General features: G+C 32.0%; 1 protein-coding gene and 1 non-coding gene across 2 annotated transcripts in view; both read right to left on the bottom strand.

Annotated features, from left to right (window-relative positions):
* Nucleotides 1–6,010: 6,010 nt before the first annotated feature.
* Smp_203720 (uncharacterized protein) overlaps nucleotides 6,011–13,875 on the bottom strand; it is a gene marked incomplete at both ends in the record, with an annotated part of 11,735 nt that continues 3,870 nt past the window's right edge. The window contains 3 exons of the mRNA XM_018789560.1: nucleotides 6,011–6,181; nucleotides 9,200–9,249; nucleotides 11,381–11,481. Coding sequence (XP_018654992.1) covers nucleotides 6,011–6,181; nucleotides 9,200–9,249; nucleotides 11,381–11,481 — 322 coding nt within the window. The remainder of the gene's footprint in view (nucleotides 6,182–9,199; nucleotides 9,250–11,380; nucleotides 11,482–13,875) is intronic.
* Smp_tRNA_00578_Gln_TTG.1.1 lies at nucleotides 13,627–13,692 on the bottom strand. Its single transcript has one exon. It is a non-coding gene (tRNA).

Here is a 13,875-nt window from a genome sequence, read left to right as displayed (position 1 = left end):
TTCAAATATTGTTTTTTTTTATTTTACGTACGTGTCTTATCTACATTGTTATTTTTGGCAAAACCATTCGGACATTGTATAAATACCGTCAATAATAATTTTATAGTATAAAAACAAACGACGTTTGTTCAACTTATCGACCTAAACGAGTTTCTAAACAGTTTTATTTTAACAAAGGGTTACCATGGAATAAACAACTCATTTCTAAGACTTTTCGTAAACATCCAGTTTACCAAAACTATGAAAATATATTGACTCATACTTTTGAAATAACGAAAATATCGAACAATATAGCTTATTTAAAACCTTTACAGCACATAGTTATAAAATTAATGCGTTTTAATGATGGACTTCGTTTGTCATGTTTTGTCGATTATGTATCATTTGTTTTTCTACTAAGTGTATCAATTTTAAATAAAGACAGAACAAACAATGATACAGAATAATATGAATTCATTATATGTCTTGGTTTCTCATCAGCTGCTTACAACCAAATACATATCAGAGTTTTAGCATTGGGCTAATAAATAGTGTGGAACAATTGACATAATTGAATGTAAAGGGTTGGAATAACAAAAGGTTATCAATGATAACTATATATATATATATAGGTCAGAGGTTACTAGGTATTAGAATGAAGGAGGCATAAAGGGTGGGTGGCGTAATAGTTGAGTGGAGTTCAAAGACAGATAAGATCAAATGTGTGATAATTTTAGAGGTAATGAAGGAGTCATGGAATTATAAACAAATAGGGTGGGTTAAGTAATAATTGAATAGAATTTGGAGAGTTCATATAATTTAAGAGAGACAAGTGAGTGGAAATGTGTGAGAGAAAGGGTGGTTTAAGAATTGGGTAATGGAAGAGGAATATAATAAAAAACTATATATTAACCAAAATAAAACTAATATAAAAAAAAGAAACATAAAATGGATTACCAGGGTAGTAAAAGTTTATCACTGTCTCTTTTTGAGTACATAGATCCAGTTTGAGTTTTTTATCACGATCGCCTCAGCAAACCGGATAGCAGTTGTACTTCTTTCTTTGCTAATGATTTTGAAGGCATGAGAAATGTCAATGATGTGCCTGGTGTCGAGTAAATGCCGAGATATTGCACTGTTGAGAGCCCTGGTTCTTAGGAACATGCTCAGAAATGCAAACATGTACTCTTCTCTCGGTTCTTCCAATGTATGTGCTTTGGCATGTACATGTAAATTGGTAAATGCAGTTGGAGCTATTGAGAAAAGAGGACTTGTCGATTTTAGTTTGTTTGAGTGAGCAGATAGTTTCCCACACCGTTGTCAGTTTAGCTGCTGGTAAAACTTACGGATTTCGGTTGATGAAGTGGGGGGATTAGATAATGTTGATGATAAATTGAATGCAACAGAAAATTTCAACTTATAGAATACCAAATCAAAAGGATTATTAGTATCGTCCTCACTCAGCTCCTGATTAGGATACTAAACACAATCACTGGGAAGCTTTAAACTAAGATGAGATAACTGCCCAATGTCCACTAATTTTAGATGATTTATCAGTTGAAATCAGTCCGTGATGAAAACAGATTTCATATTTCAATTTATTTGTACAAACCGTATTGATTATGAAAACTAAATGGATTATAATTCCAACAGGTAACCTTTAAAGATGTTTTCAAACAATTACAGCTTTACGTCATCTTTTTTAATAACTTAACAACCAACGAAATTGATGTCTAACTATCATACTTGATATTTATCCACGATACAATATGCAGTTTGATATACTCCTAATAATCACTATCAAGTGTGAAATTCGTAAATTGATAATGAACGAAGATTTTCTCGGACCACTTTACAGTAGATGATCAATACTATCAAGTAACAACTCTTCAGAGAAATCAAACTGTAGTTTATGGTGCTTTTTAGCTGTAAAGATAGACTTGTTTAGTATATATAAGTTTATATGATTTCTATGTTCATCAGTATTTTCAAAATATTTGAATGTTTTATGTAAGATTTCATAAATATGATCATACTTCGTAATTTATTGAGGAGTGATGTATATTTTGATTGTTCAGCTTCAATACATGAGTTTTATGTTTAATCAATAAAATCGTCTACATATTCATTGTTATTCGTTTGTCTCGGAAATAATATTAGGTTTTTAACTTGTTTTTACTCATAAAACTGTTACTATTATTTAGATTAGTTGATTGAGATAACAATCAAAAGTCCCGTGGTCTGGGATAGTCATCGTGAAAGTGACGGCTTGCTTGAATATCCGGGCTACCTGTTTCTACCATCTAAATGTTTCAAAAAGTTTTCTGTTTTTTTATTTTGCTTTAACACCTCATTATGTCTAATAATCGCATAACCTATACAGGCGAGTTTATGAATAGCTTACTTTGTAACTGTATTAAAAATCATTACATGTGACATTACTAACGCGACTCTGCTTTTCTTATTACAGGGCAACAAAGTGTAAAAGTACTGGAAGAAGAGGAACAACTCCTACGTAAGCTGAACCTGCAGAACAATGAATAAAACTATTTTGTAATAAGTCTCCCGTTTTGTACTCGAACTGCGTCTTTCAATTTTAGATATATATCTGTTGTGTCAGTACACCACGTTCTTACTTCAGAAGCATTTACCGGTCTTGACTGTTGTGTTGTTGTTTCAGATCACTCCTGCTTCCAAGAGAACGCTAATATATAACTTGCTACAACGTCCTTTTGCTGTAAAAATTACAATAAAGTACAATAAGAGACATAGGGATGGTTGGCAATATGCATTAAAGAGAATGAACATTAACCAAATGTCAATTCCCGAGATGCTAAATTCTAACTGCCGATCACTAGTTAACAAGGTGAACTAGCTCCATTTCCTACCAAGTTAAAACCTGTGTCGTAATTGTGGTGTCATCGAAAACCAAGAATCTTGGTTAACTGATTTACAGGACGATTGCTTAGTATCACTACGTGACTTCAATATCTATCGTCAGGATCGATCAAGCAATAAAAAGAGGTATGGCGGCGGTGTAGTTACTTTTGTAAACGTGAACTGGTGTCGACCTACTTTTGCTTGTTTCAAGTTTTCAAATGACTTTATCGACTGTCTAACTTTGAGATGCCATCCAAAACACCTGAACAAATACAACTATTTTTATGTTACCAACATCTACATGACTTCAGACTGCACATCATCTGCGCTATCTGTCTTCGCTGATAAATTTACTGAATTCACCGTTACTGCCTTCAGTGGTTTACTTTCAACTGTATGTGGTGTTTTCAATTCATGTGACTTTAGCTTCCTTACATCACTAGATCACCAAAATGTAGTAGATTTTCCTACTCGTTTGGATGCTCATTTAGACTTCGTTTTCATTAATGATGCGAATACATATGTGACTCGTAAACGTGCTTCGTTGTCTAGCTGGGATCACTATATAATTCGTGTTCTACCTATAGTTTATGGAAAACACGAAAAGAATACACCCTTACACCAGACCAAAAAAGTCATATACAGAAATTACTCCGAAGAAAATATACAAAATCTGAAAAACATGTTTCGTACGACCAACTGGGAATTATTTACAGATGACTCAATAGAAAACACAACTGATGTTATCACCTGTTATCTTAAATTCTGTTTTGATATTTGCTGTCCTACCGAAACCTTCTTTTTAAGTTTTGATCGACTTACATCTCCACAACTAAAACGACTACGGAGGGTAAAAGAAAGGATGTACAAGGAGAAAAATACTATTAAAGTTCGTAAGTTAAATGGTCAAATAAACCAAAAGATTAGACGTCTCAACTCTGTGTTTACTCAAAAACTCCTATCTTGTAAAAGCCCTCCAAGTATGTGGAAGCTCTTTAAAGAAATTACAGGGGATAGGCAGACTAGAAGCGATAACCAGCTGAATGTTTGTGACTTAAATAAGTCCTTTATACGTCAGTCATCTGACATCATGCTCCCTATATCCAAGGGTCTGAAGAATAACTGTGTTCCCAGTTTTACTGAAAATGATGTCCGAAAATGTCTCCAGTCACTTAATTCATCCCAATGTTTAGGACCTGATGGTATCCCAAACCTCCTTTTTAAAAAATGTGCTGATGTTTTATGTTATCCATTAACGAATATCTTTAACAGATCCTTCTCAACTAATGTCTTACCGAAAATGTGGAGAAAGATAAAGATAATCCCTATACCAAAGTAAGGTTCTGGTGATAAAAATGCGAAATTTGGACCCATAGCAATAACTTTACCTTTCCTCAAAATAATGGAAAAGTTATTGATACTCCCATTTCAACCTGCAATAAAAGAGCACAGTGATCCGAATCAGTTTGCTTACAAATGCAAAAGAAGCACCTTAGATGCTGTTGCTGTTCTGCATCACAATATAGTGTTCGACTTACAAAAGGGTAAGAAGTATGTTTCGATGCGCTTCTCTGTAGTATACTTCTGCTTTTGATTCTATTCCAAGACACCTCTTACTTAGCAAGTTCATCAGCGTCAACACTGACGGCTGGATAACTAATTGGCTATGTTCTTACCTTTCTGGAAGAGAACAGTACACTGTGTTTGAAGGAAAGCGTTTAACGTCTCTACTGTCTGATGAAGGTGTGCCACAAAGAGCTGTTCTTCCACCCCTTCTTTTCTCTTTTTTTCTGCATGACCTGCCATCTTCCACAGAAAACACTTTTGTGAAATATGCGGACGACCTTACTGTATGTATGCCAATTCCTTCCTCTTTACATCCCATAGAAATGGACGAGTTTTTGTCTCGTATTGAATGATGGTCTCTTGGCAATGATCTCTCACTTAATCCATCTAAATATTAAGCTGTTAACTTTAGCCTGAGATATGGACAGCACCTACACACTATTTTCAGATCCCATAATGCTTGTGCCATTGGAGACTCCTTAATAAACACAGTGCCGAAGGTCAGATATCTTGGTGTTACTTTTTCCTCTGATCTTTCTTGATCTTCTCATGTTTTACTGCTATCGAAAATAAGGTTACCGTTTGACTTACTACATAAAGAGGCTGCATGTTTTTGGGATTACTCACCATTTACTCCTACATTTTGTCAATTCCTGCATATTATCTATTATTCTTTACTGTTATGCATTATTCTTTCCCGGGCTTTTGAGAAAAAATTTTGCTATACTGTGGAGAGTGCTGAAAGCAGTTATCAAGGTGTGTGGTGAATCCTTTGAGGTCATTATTAATATGGTTGTGGATAGACATCTTAAGTCTAGCAGACTCCTGACAAGTGTTAACTTATCAGATACTAACCATTCACTTCATTCATATCTTCCCCCTTGCATATCTTCTAGTAGAACGAGACGTCAATACATTAGAATCCATGCACTCAAGAAAAGGTATAAAAGTTCTATAATACCTTACCTAGCAAATATACTGTGTGATGAACAGGTTGTTAAAGTTAACCTAGCCAATAACCTGTATTCTTAAGTACGTCTCAAATTTGGTAAGTTGTGCTGAATCAGATTTTTTTCACCCTTTTTTTCATTTCTGTTTTTTTGGTAAAAAAAACTTGCTGAAATACCTCGTGCTGAGAGTTCTATATTGTACCAAAATATAACATTGAATAAACCCATTATTAATAATAAAGTTACGCTCCGAATTACAAGTCTTCTCCATTTTCACAATAATGAATGTGTATTCCTAATTTTGTTCATCTTAACTTACTGTCGTATTTAGATAGATGTCATAAAATAAAATTAGACTGCTTTATTCAGGAAATAATGCCTTTCTTAGTATAAATGAAGACGTAATCAATGTGAAACATTGAGTATTATGGTGCTTACTATCTGAAAAGTATTACATAAGACTTTTATTTCTCAATGTGAACAATGAAATAAAATAATCAAATCTACTTCAGTAATTCGTAGACTATGATAATAATAAGAAGGATTCTTGTTGCTAGGTATACAGTTCTATTTTCATTAACTATCAAATATAAATAATAAACAACATAAAAATTACAACTATGATTATTTATTATTTATTTTTTCTCTGAAATTGATAATTCACTTCGTAAACATCGAATCTCGTTACCATCAATACAAAGTTTGTATATTGGTGTATTTTGGTTCACATTTGTCAAGATAGATAATACACCTTTATGGTTCATTATTGAAAAAGTATATTCTTGTATATCTTCTTTAGATGTTTTCTGAAATATTAAAATAATATTATACTTGGGTAGTGAACAAAACACTAGTTGAGTAATTGAATGTATTTAAGCACAAATTACAGACTATCTCACAAAATTCTGATAACCATACAGCAAACAGTTAATTTGCAAATTAACAACCAATTGTCTCAATCTTCACTGTTCCTTCTGTAAATATCAACTCATCTTCTTTAATTCCATTTTTCATGCATTTTCCTACCAACTGCGCTTCATTTTAGTTCTTTCCTTATCGGTCTTCTGCCAAAATACATTCTATGTCTGACCATGGCCATATACTACTTATATGGATATAAGTAGACCACATTACACTAGTATTTGGTAGAAGTTTTAATTGATTTGTAAGACTGTATTATTTAAGAGTTATTTAAAGTTCTTCGATCAGTATGGATAAACAAAATGTATGTAGCATAGATTCAAGACAGTCTCTATCATTAATAATTTTTTGATACTAACAACCTTTAATTTGTAATTATGATTTAACATTTAGTCACTACTAATCATCATAAAAGTATTCTGTAACGCTACGTATTTCGGGTAAATACTTAGTAAACTCATTAAATGGTGAAATAATACAATTCTTGCTGAATATAATCCTTATAAGTTATCAATTTATAGTATATACTCTCTTTTATTCACAGTGCTCTCATCAATTTTACTTATAATAAAAAACATAAAATATAACTACTAAGCCAACTGTTTTACAATTTTAATAGAAACTGCACATTTTAATCAAAGGATCTTGATCGCCTTAGTGAGAATTTTCATTATTTAGAAAACAAAAGAAATCCGTTGGTTTAATAAAAGCATGAAGATGTTTCAGCAAGATGAATTTCATTTTCACAGTTGTTTTCTGAAACAGTACAATCGTAACTATAGTTAGTTTATTTGGTAATATATTTTGACGAAAACTTATAGAGAATGGCTTCCCACCCGGGTTCATTGATAACAATATAAAACCAAAATTTCAAGTCGACAGCACTCCCACATCTCCGAACAAAGTGTTTTTCTCGAACATTAAAATCAAGGGAGATACGGTATCTGAGATATTAAAGAAAAAAACATCTAGATCCCTAGGAAAGACATTTATTTAGGAGAGCTCCGAACTGTTTTCTCCAGCAAAAACCCATTCAGAGGAGTGTCAGTGATAAACTGTCACTTTGGGTCACCTCAATATGCATTTGTCAGTTTGATTACTCTTTTGGAGCATGTTATATTGGCCCTACAAAGTATTCACTTGGTAAACAAACATCAGAGGGTTGCAAATCAATTAGCAGCCCAGTCCTTGAACACATGGTCAACTCGGGTCACATCCCGTCACATGGATCGTCGTTCAAAATCCTTCACAAAATAATAAGAACTGACTCAGAAATGGTTTGAATGAAGAATTTGTGCACAGCTGAGACTACAGTAATTCACCATTTCAAGCTTGACCACTATTCACAAAAGAGTCATGTTCAATCTCTTATTTTCCAAAATCCTAACACCTCTTCAAATTTTAAAAATTGTAAGTGCTAACTATTAACTTATTCTCCTCCTCCTTTGTAAAACGGACAGTTATCTTTTGCTTTTATTCTATAGATTATTATTTCTTATTACTTCCGAAACCACTACACAAATTTATTTCAAGATAAGTTTTGATTACTTCGCTAAATGATGAAACCTATTTTATGTTCGATATTTGGAAGCTATAACTACATTGAAATAACACCCTTTCTGTTGTATCCCGTGGAGAACTATGAATGGTAACTTTGGGAACTATTTATGGACCAATATGATATTCATATTTCCTATTTTATAGTTGTTAAGTAACTAAACTATTCATATTCGTGTCCCTCTTATTATAAGCTTTATTTTGACCTATAGACTATTATTATGCAATTTACCATTCTTGAGTTATCCCCAGTCTATTGATTACTGTTCCCCCTATTCACAGCCACATTTGGCCAAATCTTGTACAAATGTTATTTTCTATTTTGTGGTGTGATGTGGTCTGTTTGGTTCTTATATAAACCCAGTATGTTTGTGAATAATGATTAATATTGCAGAGGCTGTTATTGGTGTTCTGTATTTAACTGGCTGGGCTAAGCAGATAGCAGAACTGATAAGTACTCAAGACTGATCATACAGCTTTTGTGTATCATCGGGCGATCAATAAATTCACTGCTCTCCAATTGGTGGTCTTATCACGTCATATATTTAACTGGGCACGCACATACGCACTCAATCGATATAACAACTGGGCATTGACACGTTATTAACACTTTCATTTATCAATTATTATATTCAGTACTTGAAATCCTTTGATAATCTTCATGGAATTATGCAACAACCCTTCATTTTCATTGACTTGCATCTGAATAAATTTGATTATTCTTGATAATTTTATAAAACTCTTCTATTTTACTATAGACTACTACATGTAGTAATTACTTATCATTTCGATTGTACAGCTTTCAAAAACGATATCATCGAAAGGAAAGTTTCCTTTACTGAAAACTCTTCATTAAAAAAAGATTTTGAGGACTATTTAAAAAGACCACTGGTATAAAAAAGTCTTTTTGTAAGTAGAGTCGAAAAGTGTGGGATTTGTATATTCATAGTAAATATTGACTTAGTGTTGTCAAAATATGTTGCACAGAACCTCTAAAAGTCACCATTAAGTATTATTCAGAAGTCATAAAATATTCACTATAGAGTTTTGAAGATCATTGGATTTTATCAAAATCATGCATCAACCTGGATGACCGTCCATTCTTCCACGTTTTTGGTGGTGATTTCACTTGGATCAGTTTATGGTTTTAATGAAAGTTGTAAAATGGTATGACTTGAGATCTTAATTTCATACAATACTCAGCCATTCTGTAACTAACAATATCAGTTTTCATGAGTATTAAAACTTTGTAAAATGTCGGCTAATACATCAATCCGTATACAATTGTAACAAACAAAGATATCTAATTGTATTATTATTATTAATAACAATTAAATTATTCTTACGTGAAGTTGTATTTGTTCATCGTTATTCCAAAATGTATGCGTGTCCTTACCTGTTCATTAAATCAACAAGTAATATATTTTTTTTATTTTGCTTATCAAGTAATCTAATATCTTCTATTCAAATCGTATATAATGAAATCAACTTCGACTTTTTCTAGATGTTATTTCATACAGTAAGACTTATGAAATTATTTTTCTCAACAAACCATACAGTAAGACGCCCAAGAAAAACGCTTGGACTAGATTGTTTAACGAAACGTTTGATTTACTTCAAATTCAATCGTCGAGATTCAACAAATACATTGTTTTTCCTCAATGTCTTACAATAACTCAGTGCCTAAATACTGTGAAACTATTGGTTCAAATTTAGACGAAAGTTCCTTTATAAAGCATATAGTAGCTCAGTCATAAACGAAATATGGAAAAGAAAAAAAATTTTAATTACTACCTTAGGTAAACTATATGATCACCGATTTAAAAGTATCCATTGTTCCATCTCTAAAACAACGAACAATCTGGTATTCATTTTTTAATAAGAAGAGTGAGTGCACTTTAGATTTATTTGAACAATGCTTATATTATCTGTATCATTTCATCAAGAAATCCATTTAAACAACACAGTTTGAAACACAGGTAAAAAGGCAATGTAGAAAATCTAGATTTCCCAATGTAAAGTTGAGTAAGGCTCGTTCAAAATATCACTAGAAACAACAAGTGCACTAGATGATATCGATTTTAATTTCAGCACAATGTGCACCAAGTCATCTTCATGAGTATGAATAAAACACACACTTTGACAAATTAAACAATAAAATCTGAACTCATTGATGATTGTCGGAATGACATACTTCAATTTGAAAATTTTCCACAACTTACATGACGAATATGGAACCAGTCATATATAGTTGCCATGCTAAATTGCATTACTAACGAGTAGTTTGAAGTTTTGTGATGAATTAATTTATGTAAAGCATTTTAAGACAAAACTCCGCCTGTGGCCCTTCTAGGGTTATTGCCTGCCCCAAAACTGAACAAACGAGGAGGGTTGAGGATGGAGTTATCAACCCTGCTGAGAAAGCTAACTAGAATATTCACACAAGCCCTTATTATCTCACTAACTGTTATCAGATAAGGTGGGTTTTATTGCTGGTTTAAAAGTAAAATGATAAATTGAAAACTAATACACGGTTCTCTTTAACAACATGGAAAGGGGAATAACACTGATCTCAGTAGAACAGAATTAATGCATTTAATTTTGTACGCCCACAACTACTACTTACAAGTTAATTAGTACCCTAATTTGGTTAAATAAAATAAAGCTGTAAAGTAGAAAAGTACTGAAAAATTATATAACCAGATGATTGAAACATGTAGATAATAATATGACTAAACAAGAGTCCCGTTACCACGGCAACAAAAGGTTTAATGCTATCCCGAAACACGTAACTTATATTTCATTCATTCAATAATTACTGCGTCAGGCAATTTAAGAAGGCTGGATCTTGGCTGTCTGTTACTAACTATGAATGAATTCAAATGATATACTTTGTGATTCATGTCAACGAAATTTTTAGAAATCTCACTCATAAACCGATTTGCTTTTTTGGATGGATCTTTCATAACAAATTTAACTAATCTAAGATAGGCTCTTGTTTTTTTTCGATGTAACTGTTTTGACAGATACCTTAAAGGTCGATCTGGTTAATAATAACATGTGGAATAGATCTGTCGAATTTTGGTTGTGCTAATGAACATATTATTCTATAAAACCTAGTAAAGTGTTAAGCTTTCGACTGATATCATTTACGGTTTTCCCCAAGCAACAAACTTCGAAAATATTCTATATGATTATCATTACATTATTATAAAATCTCATTACTACTAAAGATGAAACTTCATCAATCAACTTGAAGACTTAGAAGACAATTGTCAAATTAACTATAGAAAGAGTAAACTATAATTGACTGTATTTGCCAGGAAATATATTGAATAATCATATAAATTATCTACCTTGATGCTAATTTTTTCAATTTAATGGTTCTCAGTAAATTGAGTCTATTCTCGTTCAAAAGAGTATAAATTCATTTTAGAAGTAATTCAGTAGTAAATACTTGATTTAGTAATTCATAACTTTTAAAGTAAACATTACGAACTATAAATTTCATCAAATGAAATGCTTACAGTATGCCAAACTGAAATGATCTGAGCCCAAATTTACATTCCACACTATAACATTTTCTGATGGTTCATAACTCATTGACAGATTCTTTCCAAGACGAGCGCTAAACATACGTAAACAATATTAAACAGAAAATATATTAATTGTCACTGAATAGATAAGTACGACTGTCTGTTGTAATCCTTTATTTCTAAATTATTAGGTTACTGGAATAAAATATTTTTTTTATGAGAATAGCTTTGTCGATGAATCGATAACGGGAACTAGGCTATTCATTATCAAGTTAAATATATCCTCGATTTACGAATTATTAGTGATTTACTGAAAAAACAAGTTCAACTGTATGAGATTTATTGCCGTCTTTGATTTGTCATTATGAGCCATAGACGTATGATGGCTATATTGCAATACCAAAACTCAGGTTATTCTTTTTTCAATAAATTTTTTATGTAGATTCTCTTCAACAACTCAAAAAAGAGATAGCCGAGTGTTGTTATTTGTGTAACAGATCATTAAAATAAGATTAATCAATTTAATCAATAATGTCAGATGTCAATCATGTCTATACTCAAAATGAATGGAGTCAAAGGATTGTTAACGAGTAACACTTTTGAAGGAAAGACTAATACTTCACATTTAACAGAAAGATCAGTCGGAATGATGAATTTTGAAGAGTTATCAGATTTTTCTTATACATTTACACTAAAATGTTCATATTTTCCCGTGTATGTAGACACATGACATGGAAGAAACTAACGCTATTGATGCTTTAGCAAAAGACTATAGCTTACAACTGCAAATGTCTATTCAATTGATACTCTACTTTTTAACAATTTGTTAGAAAATGTTTGGTCAAATATGCAAACATTAATCTCTCTAGAATATCACGAATATAAAATCTTAATATACATATTCTAGTCAGTAAAAATACTCTTAATATAAATGAACATTGTTTCATACCAAATTAATTTCATCATTTTGCAGAAGCTTTTTCTATTTCCTATTTTAACCCTGAAGTATATGAATGTATAACACATACTTCTCATGAAATCCAGATTATGCTGAAGAAACGCTGTTTTTTTAGAATGACTAGATAAAATTATCAAAAATTAGTAGATGTGAGAAAGATTTGTAGATCAGAGGAATATCTCTTTATAGTGTGAGTATCTATGCGAATAGGTGACTATCATGGGGGATTTGTTTAATCATCTCCGACTGTAAATCGATTCATTTATACATATTATTAATATAACACTAGGAATCAGTAGTCTGTATGAACCAATTTAATATAATGGGATTGTATTCAAATCTAATGAGGATAGTATTCCACCAATAAGAGTGTTCAAGAAAAGGATCTACAAACATGATTTATTTTATTAAAAGCGAATTCTCAAGATCATTCTCATTGAAATATTATAGAGATAAAATCTAATTAAAATAGCCTTTTCGATAAAAAAAAAGAGTTATTTTACAGTCAGTGACTTATTAAACATATCCTTTCTAAAAAAAACCTAGATTATTAGCAAATTACTGCTTTTGTGTAGAAGTGAAGAACTACTAAATGTACACTTGATCTTATCGTGAAGAAAGACTAGATATTAAGAATACTAAATAAAGGAAAACTCACTTCTTAATAATAAGTCACGTTAAGGAAGTGAATTCATGAGGATCTCAAAAGTGGTTTGAAAACTATGTACTTCCAAGCCGTATTTAGGAACAAATAGTTAATTATATAACTGAATAGCATTTTCATCATTTCAAAGACAGACTTAAGTTGAGAAATATTAACTAATTATTTACAATGAAAATTTTAGTTTATGAGGTCGGTTATTTCTGAAATGTATCATTAGCAAACTATGATGCCTTAATTATTTTCATTCCTTGCATGTTTAAAGCTAGAAAAGTTCCATAACAGGCATAAATTTACTGCTACAGCTTTCAGTGTAAACTTGTATACCTTATCAAAATACATTATGTCTGTATCGCCTTACAGTGTATTTCAGAATTGTTTCTGATGATTTTTCTTAAATTAATTTTGGTAATAACTATAAAAATAGGAACGTTTAGTTTATTAATGTAAATCAGAAATACCTTTCCCAGCAAAAATGGATTACAAGCTAAGGCTGAAACATTATCTCAACTAGCATGGTAAGCAGAGATGGATAGTGGCTAGCAGTGGAATCCAAGACGCGCGTTTCGTCCTATTTGGGACTCGTCAGCTGGATGTACCTGCATCTCAAAGTTGATGTTCACTCTGGGATCGAACCCAGTACCGTTCGCTTCAAACGCCATCGCTTTATCCACTCGGCCACTGAGTCCTGATAGCCACTTGCTTGTGCGATGGGTCGAAGTTTAAATTCATTTAGTATTGTTTGTTTGAATCTTCCCATCGATGTGTTAGGACTGCAACTGGTCAGTCTCTAATTGGCATATGTGCATACTGTGCGTATTGCCTCGATATAACCTTAATTCACAAGCATGGTAAGCAGAGATGGAT

Source organism: Schistosoma mansoni, chromosome W, assembly GCF_000237925.1.
Source record: "Schistosoma mansoni strain Puerto Rico chromosome W, complete genome".
NCBI classification, from domain to species: domain Eukaryota; kingdom Metazoa; phylum Platyhelminthes; class Trematoda; order Strigeidida; family Schistosomatidae; genus Schistosoma; species Schistosoma mansoni.
The sequence above is the reverse complement of the archived record's forward strand: the minus strand, read 5'-3'. Positions and strand labels throughout refer to the sequence as shown.